At 37.0% G+C, this 24,551-nt stretch overlaps 1 protein-coding gene across 6 annotated transcripts in view; it reads right to left on the reverse strand.

Moving 5' to 3' along the window:
• The window catches only part of LOC132157340 (kinesin light chain 1), a 34,804-nt gene that overhangs the window by 3,978 nt on the left and 6,275 nt on the right, over positions 1-24,551 (reverse strand). For 2 of the 6 annotated variants that reach the window (XM_059566662.1, XM_059566659.1), the window contains exons 2-15: positions 21,858-22,134; positions 21,670-21,735; positions 19,617-19,781; positions 19,422-19,500; positions 16,928-17,153; positions 15,920-16,007; positions 12,563-12,664; positions 10,398-10,571; positions 9,753-9,852; positions 8,546-8,598; positions 8,325-8,392; positions 8,100-8,208; positions 7,047-7,181; positions 466-596 (exon numbers count right to left, since the gene is read on the reverse strand). In XM_059566662.1, coding sequence (XP_059422645.1) covers positions 466-596; positions 7,047-7,181; positions 8,100-8,208; positions 8,325-8,392; positions 8,546-8,598; positions 9,753-9,852; positions 10,398-10,571; positions 12,563-12,664; positions 15,920-16,007; positions 16,928-17,153; positions 19,422-19,500; positions 19,617-19,781; positions 21,670-21,735; positions 21,858-22,133 — 1,772 coding nt within the window. In that variant the 5' untranslated portion in view covers position 22,134. Of the gene's footprint in view, positions 1-465; positions 597-1,729; positions 2,911-7,019; positions 7,182-8,099; positions 8,209-8,324; positions 8,393-8,545; positions 8,599-9,752; positions 9,853-10,397; positions 10,572-12,562; positions 12,665-15,919; positions 16,008-16,927; positions 17,154-19,421; positions 19,501-19,616; positions 19,782-21,669; positions 21,736-21,857; positions 22,135-24,551 lie in introns of those variants that run through there. The other 4 variants (XM_059566660.1, XM_059566658.1, XM_059566664.1 and 1 more) reach the window with 3 other exon arrangements.

Raw genomic sequence — 24,551 nt, forward strand, 5'->3', positions numbered from 1 at the left:
GACATAATTCTATAAATCCCTTTAAACCCTTTGAGATGGGAAAATCTTTTTTTTTTTTTTTTGGTTTCATCCAGTAATTCAGATTGGGACATTCACCTTAATTCACTTTATTCTTTCCATATTTACAGTCCCAGAGAGCCTTTAAATTATTTTTTAGAAAGCATAATGACATAATTTCAGACAGATATCTGGTGATACAGATTATTCGGTCCCTCTAGGATCCTTCAGTTAAAACTCTAATTTCTAAAAAAAATTTTTTAACATTGTATTGTCTTCCCAAAATACTGAATGAGCATTTTCCTTCCCCAGTTTTTAAACCACAACTCAGAGTGCTATTCCGGTGTATGTTGTGTCACAGTGTCACACACGCCTACCAGCCATTGTTTAGTCCGTAGTGGGAAGGTTTTGGGATATTGGAAAGGGGAGGTTTGGTCTGAGAATAGGGAGGGAAGTGGTAATAGTTACCCAGGATTTTTAGGTTCGTTTTCTCGTAAGCCGCCTCCTTTGAGCTTGCGGACCAGTTTCTCACTGCTGCGCCGGATAGAGGCCCGCAGTTTACTAAAGGAACCACTGCGCTTCAGCGAGCCCGAGCCGTCCTGCGAACAGACAAGCTACAGCGTCAAACCGCATACGCTCATTTACATACTGCACACTAGTGAAAGAGGGCACCGTCCGCTGACACATGCTCATTATTGAACACACTCAGGCTCAGAGACCACTTACCTGGTTTTGTAAACATGGTCTTTGGGGGTGTTAGATTTAAACTGACAGTTCACCCAAAAATGAAAACTCTGCAAGGTTTTGCTTTCATCACAAAAAAAGCCTAAAAAAATGTATTAACCTAATTAACCTAAAATGCTGAATCTCTTGAATCTCCTTAAATAATATGGCTTACAAATGATCACAGCTAAGTTTTTGCTATTTTCTTTTTTTCTAGAAAGAATAAAGAGTCCTTATTGATCTTCATTCACAACTTTAGGAAATTTTCTTTTAACAAATTTAAAAGTAGAGCAAAAATTTGATTTAATTTGAATTTAAAGCTAGGGTTAGGGTTAGAAGCATATTTAAATAAATTTGAATAAATATACAAACATATTTACAAATGTTTTGGAATAAATATTAATAAACATTTTATTAAATGAGTAAAATTCACCATTTCTTAACGGCACTCCAGTCATTCCTAATTGCTGCATAAGAATGATTATAAATAATTTACAAAAAATATTCAAACCGTGTAGAGACTGCACTCACAAATTAAATAATTATTTATAAAAAAAAAAATATTAAAACTGTATTAAGATAGGAGCATAATTAGATTTAGAATTAGGTTTCTATTCACTACAGAAATTCAAATAGTAAAAATCCTTGTTATCCCAATATTTGAAAATTTCCTATGATTGTATGAACCCTGAAATATCCTGTAGGTTCCCGATACTGCGATCTTTACCACAGTCTGCTCTGCTGCAGTCTCTCCTGCTGCGACCTCTCACCTTTGAACCCTGAGCCTGAACCCAAAGCGAGGAGGGGTTGATGGGGGGGGGGGTCACTGACCCAGAAGAAATAATCATAACCAACACCCCCATTAAAAAGACAAGCTGTTACAGCAGTCAGCCACAACACATCCAACTCACAAACACACACCAACATCAGGCTTCTATATATTCAACCAGAAGAACACACACATACAAATTCAAAAACAGATGAAGAGAAAGAGCACACAGACAGAGGCTGTGGTGAGCAAAGTCAGTTTTATTAGAAGTTATGAAAGACATAAGTTGCAGCAACACACCAGAGAACATGTTAGTATGAGAAAGAAAACGAGCATCAGATCCTACAGACATGCTTCTATTCATCCCATCTCATCCCTCTCTATCTACCCATCTCCCTCTCTAGTGCTCTACTACAAACAATGATCACAATAATGGTCAATATGAAATGTTTGAAAAAGTGTGTGGAAAGCAAGACTTTGTCTATACAGAAGCTGAAAAAAATCATAATTGACATCATGCCAAAAAAATTATGTTGACTTTAATTTGTATTGAACCCAGAACATTGTTTTTATGGAGGATGTACAGTATGTTAAGCATTAGAGACAGACATTAGAGTAGGCTTTGATTTGATTATCTTTAATATCTACTCTGGCTAAGGTTTATTCTAAAGTTCTGTCTTCCATTAAAACTTTATCTCATGTCGTTCCAAATGGGCATGCGTTTTCTCATTACACAGCTCTTGGAATATAATGCAAGGACTTGGGACCATTTTTTTTGGTAGCTTGACAGATATGGTCAATATCAAGAAAAAAATCCATTTGTGTTCAGTGGAGAAAAACAACAGCAAATAGGTCTGGAACAACATGAGGGTGAGCAAATAATGACAGAATTTTCATTCTTGGATGTTATTGCTTAAACACCGAAGCAGTCGTATTAAGTTAATATAGCTGAGATGAAAATTCCAGTCAGTTTTGAGATGGGAAGGAAAATGGAGGATATTCCCTCTGGAGTAATTGAGCAGGAAAACAGAGAGTGAGAGCTTTATACTGTAGGAGCTCTACTGAAAGTTAATTAGAGACACAAAGACATGGCAAAAGCTTACATCCCAGATGAACAGACAAACAGATAAAGAGATCTCTCTATTGACATAATACAGACTGACAGACTATTATAGCGCTCCGAAATAGAAGAGAGACTTAGTTCAACTTTTACAAGAAGGGAAGGCCAATGATCTTGGCCAGTTGGGCATGCTTTAGCCCGCTTATGCCCACAGGAGGAGGAGGAGGAGGAGGAGGAGAAGGAAAGATGCCATTCGGAGAGAGGAGACGAAAAACAGCAAAGCTGGAGAGAGGGGTGAGGAGGGCATCCGTCATGCAGAAGGTTAAGTTCAAGAACCACAACAAGGCATCTGGAGTTACACCTGCCAACCACACAAGAAAGAGAGAGAGAGAGAGAGAGAGCAATGCAAGAGGAGGCAGAGTAGGTACACAAGGAGGAGAGAGAGGTTACAGAGAAAGAGGAACAGAGACAAAATGTTATATTATGGAGGCTGAAATTGAAAGTACAGAGAATGAGAGAGAGAAAAAGAAAAGATATAGGAAGCCAAACACAAAAGATGGGATGGAAGTAACAACTAAAACGTACCATATGCAAGCAAATTAACACTAATGTTCGAATTCATGTCACTGGGTTCTGAAATGTGCCAGTACACACACGTCTTCTCACTGTATTCTCAGAGTTGCCACAAGGAGTGCTAAAGCAGTAAAACAAGCTGTCTTCTTTTATGGTAGGGGTCACCAAACTTAATTCTGGAGGGCCGGTGTCCTGCAGAGTTTAGCTCCAACTAGCATCAACACACTTACCTGGAAGTTTTTAAGTACCTAGTAAGACCTTGATTAGCTGGTTGAGGTGTGTTTAATTAGGGCTGAACTTAAACCCTCCAAAAGCGAGTCTGATGACCCCTGTTCTATAGTCTGTTTACTCTTCTAGGTCAACTACTGTGATGGTACACTGATGAACAGTTCTTGCTGAGGAATATTAATATGACAAAAAGCAGCAGTTCAAACAAGAGTTCTGCAGGAGCAAGCCTTAAACCCAGAAAAAAGCTGGTGTTTTTGCTCTTACAGTTCCATTGTCCTGAAAGGGATAGTTCCCCCAAAAATGAAAATGCTGTCATTAATTACTCATCCTAATCTCGCTCCAAACCCTTAAGACCTTTTTTCATCTTTGGAACACAACTTAAGATGGTTTTGATGAAATCCGAGAGCTTTCTGACCCTGCATAGACAGCAATGCAAGTGACACGTTCAAGGCCCAGAAAGGGAGTAAGGACATTGTTAAAATAGTCCATGTGAGATCAGTGGTTAAACCTTAGTTTTATGAAGCTTTGCGAATACTTTTTGTGTAAGTAAAAATAAAAGAATGACTTTATTCAATAATTTCTTCTCTTCCGAGTCAGTTGTTCACAATATACCATGACACATACGTGTGGTGCTGCTGTACCCAGGAGCTGGTGTTCTGGCCTTTAACATTACAGTTAAACCACTGATGTCACACGGACTATTTTAACAATGTCCTTACTATGTTTCTGGTCCTTGAACGTGTCAGTTACATTGGTGTCTATGCAGGCTCTCAGAAAGCTCTTTGATTTCATCAAAAATATCTTCATTTGTGTTCTGAAGATGAACGAAGGTCTTACAGGTTTGGAACGACACGAGACGGAGTAATTAATGAGAGAATTTACATTTTTGGGTGAACTAACCCTTGGAAGTCAATGGGTATTTTGAATGATTTTTGGTAAAATGCCTGAAACAAGGTCTATGGTCAACAAGCTCAATAGGCTATATTTTCACATTTTACTGTATGACATAAAATACACCAATAAATTGCCATTAGTGCTGTTTTTGGGAGTCTTGAAAAAGATGGTTGGTAACAAGGCACTCGATATTCTGCTTTACAGCCTCTTTGGGTTTACACTTGCATCCTTGCTAGCTATTCAAATGCAACTTTCCAACTTGTAGATTTCCACTTTTGACAATTAAATTTAAGCTTTAAAGTTGTTTATTTGTCAAGATCATATATTTAAAAAAAAATTTAACTTTTGTTGGTCATGGATCCTTTTTTTCTGCAATTATTCAAAAGTGAATGGAAAAAAATATTGTCTGCATTTTGCTAACTTCCGATTTGAACAAAGGTACCGGCTGATAAATGTGCCTTTGAGGATGACATTGAACTGTTTTTGACAGGTTTTTGTCTTTGGCCTTTATTCAAAAGTACCATGCACTTGCAATTTGCTGCATTCGTGTTTGCATTTGCGTATAGTCTGTTATTAAGTCAGGAGGGAACATGTAAATGGGTATTAAAACGAGTTCATCCTGAATATACTCCTCAGAAGAACCAACGCTCAACAAAAAAGCAAGGAATAAGCAAAGCAACTAAAAGCTGGAACAAAACAATGATCCAAAAAATAAAGCAAATTTTGCCACTATAATCACACATGGGATCATGTGCTTGTTTTGAGGAAAGTGGCCAACCGAAATAAATTCAGCATAGTAGTTTTATTTAGAGGACAAAGCCACAGGCTTTTTTCCATTAACCCATTCCATCAACCTTGGACACGGTCTAAAAATAGCACACAATGAACCCTGAGGAACCATTGATTTGTGCAAGCTGGTACATTATGGACCTCAGATTTGATTGGGAGAGGCATACGAATAGATGAGGACAATAGCATGAAAACTGGCTGACAAGAGGTAGAAAGCAAGAGGAGATTTTACAAACACGCATTCACAAATAGGATGAGAGCAGGCATTTAATGAGACAAATCAGAAAAACACACACCAGGAGTACAGAACACACAGCCCACGCCAACATGTGAGTGACCCCAACATGTACATCAATGTGAGATTCTGTGGATTATATGCTGTGTATGTATGTGAGTGCCTGTATATGTAAGAAAAACAAATGCATGTTTGCAACAGAGATCTAATAGTACAGTATATAGTGAAGCCCTGAGCCATATGTGTATGAGAGAAAGAAACAAGGACAAGAAAGCAAGAAAGACAGAAAAGGGAAACCCAGGTCAATGTGGTCACAGCTAAACCAGCTTGATGGGAGCCACCCACAATCTGAGTGGGGTGTTATCTCACCGGGGGGATGCTGATTGGTTGTCTTGGCACTATGGTTACTGTTGCTACAGCAGCATAAAAGTTGTGACTCAGAATTGCAGAGAGACTACAGCAGAGGTGTTATGGTCAAAACAGCAGCTACAAAACATCTGCCTTAGAGGAGAAGAGTTCATACTCATCTAATGAACCATTACAAAAGAAAAGTTAATGAATAAATTCATTTTTAGATTTATGATGAGTCACATCATTCAGTGTTCACTAAACTTGTGGAATATTTTTTAAACCATTCATTGTATCTGCCACAAAATGAATGGTTAATAAAAGGGTGTTTAAAAAAACTGCAACTGCATGCATTTCGTGTACTTTTTCCATAAAACACATATCAATAATAAATTTTACTCTCAACATATATCTATATTTATATTTTTCATATATAAACATATAAATACAATTACTTAACTCATGTAAATATAACAATATTAAACATTTATACTATTGAATATATAAAGTTTATGAATACACTACCACTTAAAAGCTTGGACACACCTCTTATAATAATAACAATAGCACAAACTTCTAATTAATTAATAACAGAATGTATTATATATACACACACACACACACACACAAACATTATAATAAACAGAATTTGTTTACAAAATTAATGTCGAGCATTTCTGCATAAGACTTTTAAATTAAACAGTTTTAATATCATACATAAATTCAGTCAAGTGTCTCCAAATGTTTAACTGGTAGTGTATTTTATATAAATGAATATGCATAAAAAGTATGTACTTAATATAACTGTATGTACAATGTTAATTCAGGGTTGAAAAGGTTAATAGGGTTTCAAGTCAGGCTATTATAAAGCACTACAAGCAAACAGATCAGACACTCAGCACGAGGATATGACTGCAACATATGAAGTCAGAACATTTAAAGAGTAACTCTAATCCAACACTGTTTGAACCTCAGAAACACAGGCGTGGAAATGCCCTCTTGAGGGTCTTTTCACATGCCATTCTTTGGGTTGTTGGGGCAACAGTGAACTGACTTTGGTTACTTTTATACAAAACCCCATTCAAGCCACTGCTACCGATCAATAGTCTTCTAATCATATGGGACGATATAATTAGCAGCATCTAATTCCAGGTTTGATCTGCTTCCAGTGATTCATGTTCAGCGTTTGATAAATGCACTGGCACAGATGCAAATGCTTTATTCTTCATGTAATATAATTCTGGATGTGAGGTGGGGTGGATATATTCAGAGGCCTTTGAGGAGCTTCATTGTGCCCTGTCTGGTCAGAATTACAAGCCACTATCCTTTCACTGTATTTTTCTGTAGTGTGTATTTCATTGTAGTGTGAGTGTGTGAGGCTGGGCGGTGTGTACTGTACTTACCCCATTCCACTCCACGCTCATACTCACTTCCTCTCCTCCGTCAGGGCCGCTTTCGTACTTCACCGTGTCAGAGGTCAGGCTCTCACGGCTCCGCTGCTTCTCTCGTACTTCAGGGTCTCCCAGCACCTCCGCCACACGCTGCTTATGTGCCGTATCCAGACCCTGCAGGAGGAGAGACAAGACAACACGCTGAAAATTAACAAATATGTACTGAACTAAATCAACAACCTATATATCTAATTACCTATTTATAGAAAATTACAGTGACTCTATATTCTGTTAAATCCTAAAAGTTGTACAGAGTACTTTTATGACATTTATATGGCACATTTTGCCAATTTTTTTAAGCTAATATATCACCATACATGTTTGTTGTAAAGAAAAGGCATTATAAACATTTAGAATAAAGTGATATATAATAATAATAATAATAATAGTATAATATATAATAATTATAATAATAATAAATAAAGATAAATAAAATAGTAACAATAAAATTCAGAATAATTAAGATTTTTTAAGAAAAGATTAAATTTATTTATTGAAAGAAAAAAAGTACATAAATATCATAACATTGTAAAATATATATTTAAAAAAAAATAAAGTTTTCTATTTTACATTCATGTCATGGCAAAGCTGAATTTTCACATAACTTTCAAAAATCAATCAAATATGCTGATTTGATAATCAACAAACATTTGTTTTTATTATCAATGTTAAAAATGGTTGTGCTCCTTCATATTTTTGTGGAAACACACATACCAGTATTCAAAAGTCTGGGGTAAGTACAGTTAAAAATATTAATACTTTTATTTAGCAAGCATGCATTATATTGATCAAAAGTTTAAATTATTTAAAAATGCTGTTTATTCATCAAAAAATACTGACACAATAATAGGAACTAAGGAATAATAGGAATTTTTTATAATTCAGCGCCAATATAATAAATATGGTTGTCATCATAGGAATAAATTATTTCTTTTAATAAATTCAAATAAAGTTATTTTAAAACATGATATTTCACAATATTACTGTTTATATATAAACCAGAAATATATATACACATGTACACACACACACCTGCTTTCTGGAGCGCAGAGCCGCCTCCTCCAGAGTCTCTGCAGCCTCAAACTTGCCCTGTCTCCTGTAGAGAGCTCCGAGGTTCTTCAGTGTGGTCGTGACAGTCGGGCTGCAAGCAGTAAAGGTCAGACAGGAAAACACTTCATTATGATGCTGCAGGTAACACTGCACAAACAAATGTGTTTATTTGTATCAGTGTATGCAGCAGATGAGGCATTATCTAACCTGTCGACTTTACAGGCCTTGTACCAGCCACCATACTCTCCAAATGGAGAACCATCCTTCTGCTTGCCCTGAAACAAAGAAAGCACAAACCTCTTAATTTCACAATTATTTGACATTTATCTGATATTTTATTATTTACTATTATACAGTTGTCTGACATTCACAGGTTACCAGCAAATAACTGAATTACTCTTCTCCTGTGATGCTTGACCTGTCCTCACCTTGCTTTGTTCTTCTCTCTCCTCTGCATGCATCCAGATGGGTTTATTTTCATCTGCAGGGGGAAACCAAGGACATAAAAACAGCATCAGTTCAAGCCCAAACACAGACACACACACCAAACCATTAGGTTCAATATAATGAGTGATGGTGTTCTAGTGCCTGAGGTGATCAGTCAGTTCACAGACGGAAACAGTGGGAGCTTTTATCTTACAACTGAGCTCTCTGTTAGAGCTTCACAACTGATCAACATCTTTACCTGTCTGTGTGTGTGAGTGAGTGTGTGTGTATGTGTGTGTGTGTGTGTGAGCGAGCAAGAGAAAGAAAGAGGATACTAGTGCAAAAGTCAAAAAAGTTTGTGCATAACTGACTTAAAGTGTGCAAGCATTAGGGCTAGATGATAGAAATATATGATGCTGGATGATAGAAATAATATCTTGATATTTTTTGCGTTTTGACGAAAATGAATACATCTAAATATTTATGTATTTTCACTGAAATGGCTTAAAAGTGTGAGAAATGTTTTCCTAAACATGTAGCTAATTAGATTAAAATAAACAAGCAAATAAATATTTTTCTAATGTTCACAACACTGTTATTTACTTAATTATACTGTAGGCACTGATATAACAATGTACAGTTATACACTGTGATATTTACACATAGTTCTTACTAAAACATGTAATATATGGAAAATGCCACATAGTGACAATATAAACAAATTATTAAATCAGTGTTTTAAATTGATTAACTAAAACTATGGAGTAATGACTACAGGAAATTAATCTCAATTGCCAACAAATACCAACAGAGGCAATATTAAAACATGATATATTATTCTATATTAAACTATTTCTGGCTGAGCTCTCAAGTGATCTCAAGATTACAAAATTAATTTAATGAAGCAATCTTTAGGAAACATAATGGTCAATTATTGCCATTTTAACAATGATTAACTTTATACTACCAGCAATATTATTTAACATAATGAATAAAAACATCCCCCAGCTCTAAATAGCAAGTTACACTTCACTTTGAATTGTGTGTACATTTCAGTGTGCTTAGCTGCTACAGACAGCATAAACCCTGCTTAGAAGGTCTGTGAGCTTTTTTGCATAGAATATTATAGAGCAAATTTACATACCCTAGAGAGAACAACCAAAAAAGATATTCTGAAAATGCTTGGGTCAGGAAAGAACACACACGTACCATCTACAGAGCCAAACTCTCTCTCATGGGCTCTGGTGAGGATCTCTTTATACAGTGTCTCTGCCTGCTTAAACTTCCCCTGCTTCAGATAGCATGAAGCCTGAGAAAAACAACAAATGGATCATTTATATTTTTAGTAGATAGCAACAATCACATTTTCCAGATTTCACTTAAGTATATTTACTGATTTTATAATGTGCAGAGAAATGTTCAAATTAAAAAAAATTATCAATACATTTTAATAAATGCACCTAATTAATTAGAAATACATTATTATGATACATTAGCACATTTAACTTTAGTCTGCTGAAAGATGTCTCAGTCTGAGCTGGCGTATTTACTCTAAAAGCTTCTTCCATTGCACTAAAAGCTGAATGATCCATATCTGATGTGTGTAAACTGCTGAGACGACAGAAATCCTGCAGCAAATAACACCACACAACCCACACCATATGGATAAGTTCAACAAAAGCTGACCAGTCTAAAAGATCAAACCTGTTGTATTGTAATGGGATATATGATTGCCAAGTAATACAATCTGTAAGGTTTTGTTTTCTCTAAACAAACTCAGGAATATATATATCCACAAATGGATTTCTGTTTGTTTTAATGGATGTAGAGTGTGAAGTGTGAGTGTGTTTGTACCAGGTTGTTTTTGGTCTTGGCCACATTGGGGTCGTCGGGGCCCAGTTTGGTCTGGTAGATCTCCAGGGCCCTCTGGTAGTAGTACTCCACCTCTTCATACTTGCCTTGGTTCTGACACAGCAAAGCCAGATTATTCAGCTGCTTGGCAACATCAGGGTGGTCCTTCCCTAGCACCTGACACACCAAAACAAACACACCCCAAGTTATTCAGCTGCTTTAGACATAATCAGTCTTACACTGATTGAAGCAGTTCACACACGCACCAACAGTGCTTGCAATGTCTTGCACATTTTAGAACGCAGTGCAAGATGCATCAAGTAATACGATTTTCAACCTTTTTTCATCTCACATATCTGCATTTCAGTGTACTACTTTTGCATTGCTATTCTATGTAAATATGCACTAGATTTGACTGCTGCATCTTTTGCTGCACCTTGTGCATGACACAGTGTTTTAAAAGTGAAATGCTCAAGGTAAAGCACTTGCGTTTTTCTGCTGCTTTTCTATAGTTTTTGGGTGGATGTGTTTGATCATTGCATTTGTGTCTCACGTCTTTCGCAATGTCTTGCACATGACATTGATCTAAAATGGTGCTTAAGTTAAAAGCAGTTAAAATTTAAAGAAACCATCTTTTTCATTCCACTACCCTGTGCCTTGTTTTTTTTTCTCTCTATGCAAAACACATTCTGTATAAATGGTCCGTCTCTAGAAAATATATGCAACTGAAGTGAACACAGATAGAAGCAGCATTTATGATACAAGTGTTGTTAGATTTTGATAGTTTTGAGATGTACTTGAAATGAAATTACTCTAATTCACTCCTAGGCTGTATTTCTCTGTCTATAACAGACAGGCCTTGAGGGTACATTTACTGATCATTTGCAGTGACTATCTCTCTGTGGGTCTCCCTCTCTGTGGGTGTCCAGGCACATGTTGAGAGAAACTGACAGTTCACAGGCAGGGGCTCTGTGATCGTATACTTACTGGGGTTGTGATTGAATGTTTTGTTGTAAGACAAATACTTCCACCAACACAATCACTATTCTTTATCTAAATTATCATCATCATCATCATCATCATCATCATCATCAGTTTCAGAAAGAATACACAAGCACTGGACAGTATTACAGTGATTCTACCATAGTGCCTAAAAAGACTTTTAAAACAATATGGCATCAACAATACAGATTCATCTAAAAGAATCAGAATATCGGCAAAAAAAGTAACTTTTTTGTTTTTTGAATTTCCTAATTCATTCTTTTTTTTAATACAAATTTAAGTATTAATTTCTTTAAAAACAAACACAGACAAAAATCTTACAGACTCCAAACTTTTGAACGGTAGTTTTTGTTAATACTGCCCAAGAAAGGTTAATGTGGAATGCCTGCAGAAGTGAAGCGATGAGAGTTTGGATTCAGCAGGGTGTCAAAGCTCTTTCTCTCAGCTCTGCATGTGTGAGACGCAGCACTCTGAGTAAGTCTCTCAAGACTTCCAGTAAGAGCTTTATCACACAGGCTTAGAAGAAAACTCCATAAAGAGATCGAAATAAATGTGTGGCACAGCGGGAGAGAGCAGAAATAGAGTGTCTAAGCACACCATCCGAGAGTGTGCGGCTGCTGCAGGTGTGCGATTCTACTCTTCTGGATAAGAGAAAAAAAATTGGACAGAGAACTATGGAAGGAGAAGACCACAATAAACCTCCAAGTAGCAGAAAATAGTCTTAAATAGTAGACTGAAATAGTAAGTCCTTCTAAACAGGTCCAAGGGAAAAATATGAGTGTCCTATTTTGGAAAGAGAGGTGTCAGTCTTCCTGAGCTCTACAAACACAACTTAAAAAGAGGCCATGGCATATTTTCAGGTCTTTTATAAAGTTCACAAAGTTTTAGCATTTTAAAAGTTACTGCAGAATAGTAATAACCCCAAAGCTTTTACCACTTCACTGCTTAAATAAAAATGCTTCAAGACTCTTTTCACATCTCTCCTAAGAATAAAATAAGTCAAAGATTCTGAAAATGGATCCTTTATACTTTGAATCTTTAGGGAGAGAGAAAGAGAAAGGCAATGTGCAGAACTCAGAATGGGAGTTCACAAAACCAAGCGGGAATAAAGACTAAAGTTATAAGAAAGCCATACGCATGATTCATCAGGTTGACCTCTGACCCACCTTCTCTCTGATCTCCAGTGCCCTTTTACACAGAGGCTCTGCTTCCTTGTACTTCCCTCGTTTGCCATAAAGAACGGCCAGGTTGTTCAATGTGGCAGCCACCTGCATACACAGGAAAACAGAAATATAAATGTATATACATAAAGATATTTCAATCATACAGCTAAAAAAAAAGTCCAATTAAAAAAAAGCTATTAAAAGAACTACAAATCAACAATTCTGAATTAGGGTAATCATTTATGTACTCAATCAGTTATTTCATCTTACGGAAAATGATTACTTGCTGGAAATCCGATCAAGGTGAAATTTTCACAGAATACACAGATGAACACCCTGTGCTGTGCTACAGATGTGTTCTGATCAACCTTTGATTGAGATACCTCAGTGAATGTGAGACACATATGTGCGTGACAGACGGCAAGAGTGAGAAAAATGAAAAGACAAAACAGCAGGGCAAGGTGATTTAGCGAAAACTACAACCCGAATTCCGGAAAAGTTGGGACGTTTTTTAAATTTTAATAAAATGAAAACTAAAGGAATTTCAAATCACATGAGCCAATATTTTATTCACAATAGAACATAGATAACGAAGCAAATGTTTAAACTGAGAAATTTTACACTTTTATCCACTTAATTAGCTCATTTAAAATTTAATGCCTGCTACAGGTCTCAAAAAAGTTGGCACGGGGGCAACAAATGGCTAAAAAAGCAAGCAGTTTTGAAAAGATTCAGCTGGGAGAACATCTAGTGATTAATTAAGTTAATTGATATCAGGTCTGTAACATGATTAGCTATAAAAGCTTTGTCTTAGAGAAGCAGAGTCTCTCAGAAGTAAAGATGGGCAGAGGCTCTCCAATCTGTGAAAGAATGCGTAAAAAAATTGTGGAAAACTTTAAAAACAATGTTCCTTAACGTCAAATTGCAAAGGCTTTGCAAATCTCATCATCTACAGTGCATAACATCATCAAAAGATTCAGAGAAACTGGAGAAATCTCTGTGCGTAAGGGACAAGGCCAGAGACCTTTATTGGATGCCCGTGGTCTTCGGGCTCTCAAACGACACTGCATCACTCATCGGCATGATTGTGTCAATGACATTACTAAATGGGCCCAGGAATACTTTCAGAAACCACTGTCGGTAAACACAATCCGCCGTGCCATCAGCAGATGCCAACTAAAGCTCTATCATGCAAAAAGGAAGCCATATGTGAACATGGTCCAGAAGCGCCGTCGTGTCCTGTGGGCCAAGGCTCATTTAAAATGGACTATTTCAAAGTGGAATAGTGTTTTATGGTCAGACGAGTCCAAATTTGACATTCTTGTTGGAAATCACGGACGCCGTGTCCTCCGGGCTAAAGAGGAGGGAGACCTTCCAGCATGTTTTCAGCGTTCAGTTCAAAAGCCAGCATCTCTGATGGTATGGGGGTGCATAAGTGCATACGGTATGGGCAGCTTGCATGTTTTGGAAGGCTCTGTGAATGCTGAAAGGTATATAAAGGTTTTAGAGCAACATATGCTTCCCTCCAAACAACGTCTATTTCAGGGAAGGCCTTGTTTATTTCAGCAGGACAATGCAAAACCACATACTGCAGCTATAACAACAGCATGGCTTCGTCGTAGAAGAGTCCGGGTGCTAACCTGGCCTGCCTGCAGTCCAGATCTTTCACCTATAGAGAACATTTGGCGCATCATTAAACGAAAAATACGTCAAAGACGACCACGAACTCTTCAGCAGCTGGAAATCTATATAAGGCAAGAATGGGACCAAATTCCAACAGCAAAACTCCAGCAACTCATAGCCTCAATGCCCAGACGTCTTCAAACTGTTTTGAAAAGAAAAGGAGATGCTATACCATGGTAAACATGCCCCGTCCCAACTATTTTGAAACCTGTAGCAGAAATCAAAATTGAAATGAGCTCATTTTGTGCATAAAATTGTAAACTTTCTCAGTTTAAACATTTGCTATGTTATCTATGTTCTATTGTGAATAAAATATTGGCTCATGTGATTTGAAAGTCTTTTAGTTTTCATTATATTAAAATTTAAAAAACGTCCCAACTTTTCCGGAATTCGGGTTGTAATTCATGTATATATTTGTTGGCCTTTTGATGATATTGCATATTTATATTAAATTTATAATACTATATTTATGCATTTATTCTGAAATGGTGTTAAAATGGGGGTTTCTTCAATCAGCAGAGCCATAATTTCATAAAATAGCCATTGCAGACAAATACTAGATTCAGAATGTTTTATATAAGCACTAAAAAGTAAATGTAAAGTAAATGTCTTCCCCCTACTGTTTTTTACTACCGTATTTTCCGGACTATAAGTCACACTTTTTTTCATAGTTTGGCTGGTCCTGCGACTTATAGTCAGGTGCGACTTATTTATTTATAATATATATTTTTTTATAATTTGACATGAACCAGGAGAAATGAACCAAGAGAAAACATTACCATCTACAGCCGCGAGAGGGCGCTCTATGCTGCTCAGCGCTCCTGTAGCCTACACTGAGCAGCATATAGCGCCCTCTCGCGGCTGTAGACGGTAATGTTTTGTCTTGGTTCTTGGTTCTTAATAAATGCGACATAGTCCGGTGCGACTTATATTAGTTTTTTTTCCTCGTCATGACGTATTTTTGGACTGATGCGACTTATACTCAGGTGCGACTTATAGTCCGAAAAATACGGTAAATAAATGCAATGAATAATTATATTTAATCATTTTAATTTACATTCACCAATGTAAAGGTACAGAGTAATAAACAGCAATCAACTTCTATTTAAATAGTTCAAACATTTTATAGTAATGATGCAAACAAATAATAAAATCAAGTGTTTAATCGTTAACCGATACAAAAAATTCAACTGAACTCAAATGAATGCACAGAAATGTATTAAACTAGCCAATTCTAACACTAAGTTTTAATCAGAGATAGTAAATATTAATGCAATAAAATATTGCACTTAATACATTTTCAATTTGTGAGAAAAGGAAGGATTGTGAGTGACACCTGTCTGAAAAGTGCATTAAAATCATTATGAATTTTATTGTCGCGAATAATCAATGTAGCATCCAGCTTTAGAAAATAGAGAATGAAACAGAGGACAGATCTGTAAGAGGTGTTAAAGTATCTAACCTCTGCAGAGAATAGTGGGATGCTGGTCCTGATGAGAGGGCAAGACATAAGCTTCACATGACAAACTCAAAACCTGGGCTGCTTAATTCAATATACATACAATACACGCACATACACAGGCACACACAGCAGACACAGGCTGTTTATACTGGTTTTCCTGTAATGTGGAGAGCATCAGAGCCAGACACACTGATAAGGGCAGGACAGGCTCTTACCGCAGGGTGGTCTCTGCCCAGGGTTTTCTCTCTGATGGCCAGTGCATCGTTAAGGAGGTTTGCTGCCTCTTTGTATTTATTCTGGTCCCTGAAGAACAGAAAACACTTTCAATCAATCTACTGTTACTCGTTGTGCAACAAAGGGCTGTTGCGAAGGCCTTCCTGAGAAAAATCAGTTTCCATGGCAACAAGGTGATGGCACAATAGCCTAATGTCTTAAACAGCTTGCTAACCAGATAGTACCATAGTTTAACAAAAGCTATAAAGGATGGGGTACTCAGACCGTTTGTTTGAAGAACTTGTAGATATCATAATGTGGTTTAAGATATTAGAGGTGAACCAAGTCATTTTCCACAAAAAATATTGACTCTGCATATTCAGTTGTTATAGAAGAAAGTATTATAACCTGACTTGAAACAAACAACACAACTTTCAAAAGAAGATTCTTATGCTCACCAAGGTCAAAAACACAGTTAATATAGTATTTGTGAAATATAACTGTTTTGAACAGCCGGTTTATATATTTTAATGTGAAATGTAAAATATATTATATTTTAAAATGTAATTTAATTCCTGTGATGCAAAGCTGAATTTTCAGCATTAATACACCAGTCTTCAGTGTCATGATCCTTCGGAAATCTTTCTAATAATGAGCAAGAAACACTTCATATTATAATCAGTGCTTAAAACAGTTGTGATGCTTCATATTTTTGTGGAAACCATTACACATTTTTTTTTTCAGGATTATTTGATGAATAGAAATTTGAAAGCTTTTTTTATAGCATTTTTAATGTCACTTTTGATCAATTTAATTTGTTGTTGCTGAATAAAAGTACTAATTTTAAACTTGATAAATAAAAAATTCATCTTAACTGACACCCAAACTTTTGAAAGGCAGTCCACATAAGTGAGCAGAACTTGTGAATAACATGCTGACAACTATCCAGTAAAGTCAGCTGTGTGGACAGCAAACACATATATATTAGAAAACTGAAGTGCTCTGCAGACCTGTAGACGAGGGCGAGAATGTTGAGCATGGTGGCTACATCAGGATGATCGTGTCCTGATGTTTTCTCCAGATCCTCCAGAGCCTGTTTGCAGAGAGGAACGGCCACCTCATACCGGCCCTGTGAGGCGTACTGGATCACCAGGTTGTGGAGGGTCCTGAGACGAGCGGGGATCTCGTACCCTCCCTGCTGCGCAGCTGCGGCTGCACTGCTGTGAGGAGGCTGGACTGAAGGGACGAGAGAGAATGAGATATGGTATAATACAGGGTAAATATCTTAAAACTAAGTATCATCTAGAAGAATAAAGAGCCAAAACAAATGTGCTCCACACAGTCGGCAGGACGCAATGTTATAATGCTTTCAAAAGGTGCATCATTTTGGTCTTTGTGCATTAGAAAATACCTTAAAAAAAAATTTGACAATACAAATAATAAACAATATTTAATTTAATATAATTTAAAGTCATGCGGGCTGAGAGCTGTGACGTAGATGCCAAGCGTCGAATTTAAGATTGTAGTTTTAGGTTAGGGAAATTGAAAATGGACACGGAGACACGCTATGCTATTTGCTCTGCTGTGGAGAATATTCCCGCCATTTCCCAACTGAAGCCCGAACAGGAAGACTGTTAGTTTAACATTTTGAATGGAGGTGAAGTCGTGGCCCTACTACAGAGTCCCGACAGGTTTTGGGAAAAGTTCAATTTATCAACTGTTACCGATCGTCAGTGAGAAACTGGGGAGGCCAAAGTCTGTTTACACTGTTTACAGTGGAAGTTTGAGGCGGCTGAGTGTGTCATAACCAAACGTTATGTGATTGGCTTACGGGTAACCAATGATTTTAAACTTCAGACAAGCGCCCCTCCACGAGAAAGAAAACGCTTGTCAGTTATGCCCTTCCAGACTATGTCTACGAAGCAAAGCGAAGTAGCAGAGTTAGGTATTACCAGGCTACAGCAGAGGTTTACTGAAGTCCTCAAATTGGCCCCCAGCCCCCCGTTTGGAACTGCTATTGGAATTTAATAATTTGTTATTGTAATCAGGTGACACTGAATAATCGCTAACAGAGATGCTGCTAATGCAGGGCCGTTCAAAATCTGTCATTTCAGATGCAGCAGACATTTCACTAGGTTTTTCTAGAACAAAGTCTGTGTTTGAATTAAGAAAGTCAATTAGCAAAAGTCAACACATAGCTTCTTTCTAATACTGTCATTTATAGGCACAAGATCTAAAAGCATCTATTTTCCGATTCGACCAAAACAAATTTCAAATTAGCCAACTCAAATAAACTAAGAATTATCAAAAGCATGGCAAAATGTCAGTGAAAGGATTACATTGCCAGCACTTCAGGAATGAGAAGAAGAGATTAATGCCATCTTTCTTAGAGCAGATTAATGTTGACCAGGGATGCATCACTGAGAGAGAAACATCCGTCTGGTATTTATGTGTCAGAATGAGGGCTAATCTGAGCACGCTCAGGACATATGATACCACAAACTCCCATGCACTGGAGCGCTCTCACGCTGCCCTTAGATCCTGCTCCATACATAGTCAATGAGCAAATTATCAGGCAGAAGAAAACAGAAAGTGGAGGGGAGGAAAGGAAAGGAAATACAAGACAAGAACCTCAGTCTAGCACAGAATAAGTTGTTTGTTTCCCGTCCCCCATCAACATACTGCACATTAAGATTCTACAATTTCCAATTTCTTTTTATTGAACTAAAATACAATTGTGGTCAAATATATTGATTCAAAAAGAGTGACGAGGAGCATGAACGTAATATATTTTTTCACTCTCAAGCAAATTATATTTCGAGGTCATTGAAAATGTTTATTTTCTTCTTTAAAAAACGTGCAGTGATTGTACAATGGTACAGTGATGGTATCAGATGGTGATCTCAGCAAGGTACAAAAGACCACACTGTAAATCCGTGATTGTTACATTTATACCAGAACTAAATATAATCTTTGTTTTTATGGATATACATATATAAATATAGAGATTTAATATACATTTCTGTTCAAAAGTGTGGGGTCATTAAGTGACTTTAAGAGTAAGGGTCATTAAGAGTAAAGGCTTAAATTACATTTTAAAATATATATTAAAATAGAAAATTTTAAATCATAGTAATATTTCACAGCATTGTTGTCTTTAATGTATATTTGGTCAAATAAATGCAGCCTTAGTGAGCATAAGAGACTTTTCCGAAAACAACTGGAAAACCTTACTGACTCCAAAGTTTTGAACAGTAGTGTACATAATAATTCACATATACATTTTTATTTATAATTTATTATTAATATAAATGATCATTTATTTTTGATTACATTCTATTAAATGTACACAAATGTGAAAAAAAATTTAATGCTAGTGGAATGCTTACCACTTTCTTATATCATGGTATATCAATGGTCCTTCATACCAAAGTGTTTTAATGGAGGCAGGTCTATATTTTGAATTTGACTAATTTCCTAGACAAGAGCTACTGGGGTACTTACTGCCAGGGCCCGGCTCATCCTGCTCATCTGGGAAAAGATCATCCAGTGTCTCCCTACTGGAATCAGAGTCCTTATCATCCTGATGAGAATGAGGTGGAAAGAAGTGCAGAGTGAGACTTAATAAAAAAAAGAAAAGACACACAGAGAGAAAGGCTCTTTGATAAACGTCAGGAGGAATACAAGATGGAGTCTCACTGATGGGCTGAGGTCCTGGTCATATTTCTTGAGCTGGTTCATGAACTCCAGATGTTTCTTCTCCTCCTCCAGCTGGGCCACGCTCTGCTCACTCTTCTGCAGCCGCTGCTGGGTTCCTGCCAGCTCGTCTCTCAGCCACTGGTTCTCCTGACACAGCCTACGCACCTGGAAACAGGAAAAGCAGCCTCAGGGAATTTTCACACCACAGCTTTTTAGACTAATTTGTGGAAAGGCACAGCAACAGTGACAGCCCAATTTTTCAGCAGTCCTGCTTCAGAAAGCATTTTCCCATAGTCATTAAAAGATCTTCAGAATAATCCTTAAACCAAACCATAAGCCAAAATGTTTATAAGCCAAAACGATTATTTAACATTTTTAATCTTTAATGTGCATATGACATTTTATTAAAATGGTTTTGTTAAATTTTTTAATGTAAATTAATGTACAATAAGATGTGCTTGTGTTACATTTATGGTATTTTATGTTCATAATGTTATGTAAGTTTTGGAATAATTTACTCAAAAATGTAAATTACAACACGATTTACTAGGTGTTTATGACTTTCTTCTTTCAAAAAGAAGTTATATTAAAAATGACCTGGCTCTTCCAAGCTTTATAATGGAAGTGAATGGGGTTTGAGATTTTGATGCTCCAAAAAGTTCTCCACATGGCACTATGGGTTAATAAAATCCTTCTGAAGTGAATGCACGAAAAAATATCCATATTTTAAACTTTATAACCCATAATCTCTAGCTTCTTTTGGCCTTCAAAATCTCGCCACATTCACTGTCATTATAAAGCTTGGAAGACCCAGAACATCTTTTAATATAACTCTGATTGTATTCGTGTGAAAGAAGAAAGTCCTATACACTTAGGACAGCTTGAAGGTGATTTTCACTCAAATTTGATGGACTCCAGTATATTTTGCTGTTTTATTCTAGCTTAAAGCATTCTTTTTTTATCAACACTTGAATAAAGGTAGGTTTCATAAAAATTACATCTGGTTAAAATTCAGTATGATTATCAATGCATAAATTCGGTAAATCGCTTCCATCAATACCTCGAAAGCTTGCACAGACATATACCACTTCCTGGATCAACATTTCACTCTGTAACATTATGCCGTTTTATATGATTTATATGATGTCTATTGCTGATGGTCTGTTTACATAAGAGATCGCTCGTTTCTCCGACCTGTTCAAGTGTGTTTTTGTTTTGGAGTTTTTGGACTTGTTCAGAAGATGTGTAAAATATGTGCAATATAGCCACTGAGTGTTTCTCAGTGAAAACACGTAAAGCCATAAAATCTTCTCAAAAGCTGACGATGGTGGGGAAGGAGTTAATTTCTGAAAGAATTGACTTCTTGATGCTTACTTCCAGAGCCTGACAGTTTGTGCTCTACTTATTCATTCTTTTGATAGACACAAGTGCCATTATGTGTATTGGGCAAAGCCAATGAGTCAAAATGAGGAGCAGGCAACACTATTTTTGGCACCTTCTCTTCCTGTGTGGTTACCTTTCTGAAGTGATACAATGACGTTAGAACTCATGTACTCATACTGATTAAATAAACGCACCTCGACTTGGAGACAAATAATACAATGTTAAACTTTATTAATTGACTTTAATGTATTAATTGCGATTAATCGCATCCAAAATAAATGCATTTGTTTACATAATGTGTGTGTACTGTGTATATTTATTATGTATATATAAACACACACATACATGTATATATGTAAGAAAAATGTTATGCTTATATACACATTTATATATAATATCAATAACATTCATGTAAATGTACACATGTAAATGCATGGTAAAATTTTCAAAATACTGTATGTGTGTGTATTTATATATACATAATATTTATACACAGCATAAACACATATATTATGTAAACAAAAACTTTTATTTTGGATGCAATTAATCATGATTTATTGTTTGACAGCACTAGTGAAAATGTATCAAATTGGAGTCGAACCAAACTGTGTGCCAATGAACCTGAGAGCATGGTTTAAATTTTTATGTACCACAGTGCATTTTTTTTAACCTGTGCTCGAAGCTTCTGTTTCTCTGCCTCCACGGCACTCAGGTGCCCTGACAAAGCCATCATCACCTGCGCCGACAGATAAAAGAAACAGGAGAGAAAGTAGCCATGGTGTTACTATGGTTACAAGCAAATTTATTAAAAAAACATTCACCATTTCCTCCCACTTTGAAAGCATTTACACACTGCACCTGTGCTTCGCTGAGGCCCAGCTCCAGCATCTCCATAGAGCGCTGGATCATGGCTGTCTTCTCCTCAACAGCACGACCCTCCTGGCTCTGTTTGAGGCAGCGCAAGGTCCCTATCAGCCCCTCCAGGATGGCCTGATGTTCTGTATGGAGCGCCTCCAGCCCCTGCATGACCTCCCGTGTCCGACATAGCAACTCGTCCTGGGACAGCTTCTCTTCGGGGTCCCCCTGCCCATCCGTCTCCTTCACACACACCACGCTCGACATGTCCTCACGCATCCTACAGAGAGATATACACAATACAAGAATGAGAACAGAAGTCTGGGAACTGTTCCTTTTCAGATTAGTGTGCTTGTATAATTGATCAGGCATGAAAAGACATTGAAGGCAATTAAATGAGTCGCCACTTCCTTGTTCTTGTGCCTTGAAACCCTTAAGCAATAACTGAGGTCATTGTAAATGTGAAGTGGCAAAGAAAACTCTGCAAACATCTCTTGGCAAAAAAAAATATTCCCAACCAACTTCCATAAAACACCATGGGAACTGGACCCAGAATGCACCATAGAGGTTACATGACCAACAGAACCAAACATCCCCTCAAACTGAGTTTTATTGGCCTTTTATCCAGATTTAGCTTCTGTCACAGAGACAAGCATCTACATTGCCTTCAAGAACGTATATAACAGGACTAGGAACCTATAGAATGGCTTGCATGCAGTAAATCTGCTTAGCTCACTTCCAAATATTTAAACAATGACAGTTTCACTTCACAGTATTCAAGTTGAGGCAACGGACATCAGCAAGAGCAAGATGTTAGCTCAGATTTAACCAAATTAGTTGATGGACTACATAGATACTCGTATTTTCCAGGGAGAGGTGCCTGCATTGACAAAACACATTGATGCAATGCCATGGAGCTCTAGGTGGCTGCCAGGCCATTACTATGCAGTTGCTAAGATATTTTTAACATGTGCTATGTTGCTATTAAGGTGTCTTTAGATGCTTGCTTACTGGTCCAACAGTAGTGATAATTTAGTCTCTTACTAGGCTCAGACCTCTTCTGCTTGTTTTAAAGCCTCAAGTATACTTCACTTGAGCACATTAAGCCCGAAGTATACTTCAGTTTTGATACAAATGTTTAGCGTATGCCTAAAGCCAATAGAGTTGAATGTGGAAAATAAATGTGTCGGCACTGTTGACACTAGATGGACCCCTATTGATTGATTTTCAACTTAATGAGCGTGTTGAACTGGCAGCACAGCCTTGCTACAGATTCGGTGCGCAAGGTACTATATAAAATTACATTAAAAATCACATTAACTTATTATACTTCCTGTACCTTACCTGTACCTCAAAACCATGAGTCAAAATGTGAAGTGTAGCTCAAAACACTTCCCATTTTTGGCACATATTCTCTTCCTAAGTGGTTACCTACCAGAAGTAGTCAACCGTGGTTAATACTCATGATAGTACTGATTTTGGTAAAAAAAATAAAAAAGCCAAAGTTTCCCCTTTTTGAATGACAAACATCAGACTACTGCTACCTTCTGTCATGGAGAGTTATTTGCCATGTGTGTTCAAGCAGAACATTTCAGCTTAGACGCAGGTGATTTGAGGCAGCACCAAGTAGGCATCAACTGTCCCTAGTTCTTTAAAATTGGTTTGATTTGTCTGGGCCTTTAACATCCATCACTTAAAATCATAAAGATTATCTCTGAGATAACTTGAAGGATCATTCAAATCATAGCACAAACAGTGCATGCTGAGTTACACATCAACATTTAATACTTTCTGTCATTAGTATAAGTAATAGTAGTAATGCTTTCTTTCGCAAAAACAACAAACATTACATTCTAATCTAAAAAGTAACTTCACTTAGAGGTGTAAAAACAAAGCAAGAATTTAAAAGGCTCCTTGCTCTTCCCAGCCTGACACAAGGACACAAAGCAGCTGTCTTTGTTGTTGCCAAGTCACTACTCACCTGGTAAGGCAGATCAGGGTTGCTAAGGCAGTGAGTGAGGCACGTTAGCGTAAGCGCACTGGGAGTTGCAAGAACCCAAAGGGCAAGAAAAAAGAATCTGAGATTGTTGCCCTTTCAAATGCAACACCTCCAGACTATAGCGAAGATGCTGGGAAAACTCATTCATTGGAAATAAAACAAGTCTCCCACAGCTTTCTTTTCTCTTGTGAAAACAAGCGTACAATCTCCTCCCAGCAATTTTGATGTAAAGAAGAGGTGGGTCCATGTGCTGCTTGAGCTTCAGGCCTGTGCTGTATTCCTGTGGGAGGGGAAATGGGAAGTGAGACGGCAGAGATTCATGTGACCCATAAAGCAACTCGTTGTCTGGCATGTGACAACTACTGAGCAGGAAACACCTGTGCATGATGGGAATCAAAGTACTGATGAATCTGCTGCAGAGATTGTTCAGAACAGAATCCATTTTCATTGCTCTTTTCCAACAAGGACCACCCAATCAGACCCACTAAATATCTAACAATGTTAGATTTTCTTGGTAACAATATTAATTTATTTCTAATAATAACAAACATATTACTTTAGGCTATTGTCAACAGAATTATTATTATTAATTTTTTTATATATAATATAATGCGCTGATATTAATTCCATCGGATTATTGTCATGTCTTGACTAATAAACAAATAAACTATCGATATTAAATTTGTAAATCATTTTGT

The sequence above is a fragment of the Carassius carassius genome, chromosome 14, assembly GCF_963082965.1.
Source record: "Carassius carassius chromosome 14, fCarCar2.1, whole genome shotgun sequence".
Classification (NCBI taxonomy): Eukaryota; Metazoa; Chordata; class Actinopteri; order Cypriniformes; family Cyprinidae; genus Carassius; species Carassius carassius.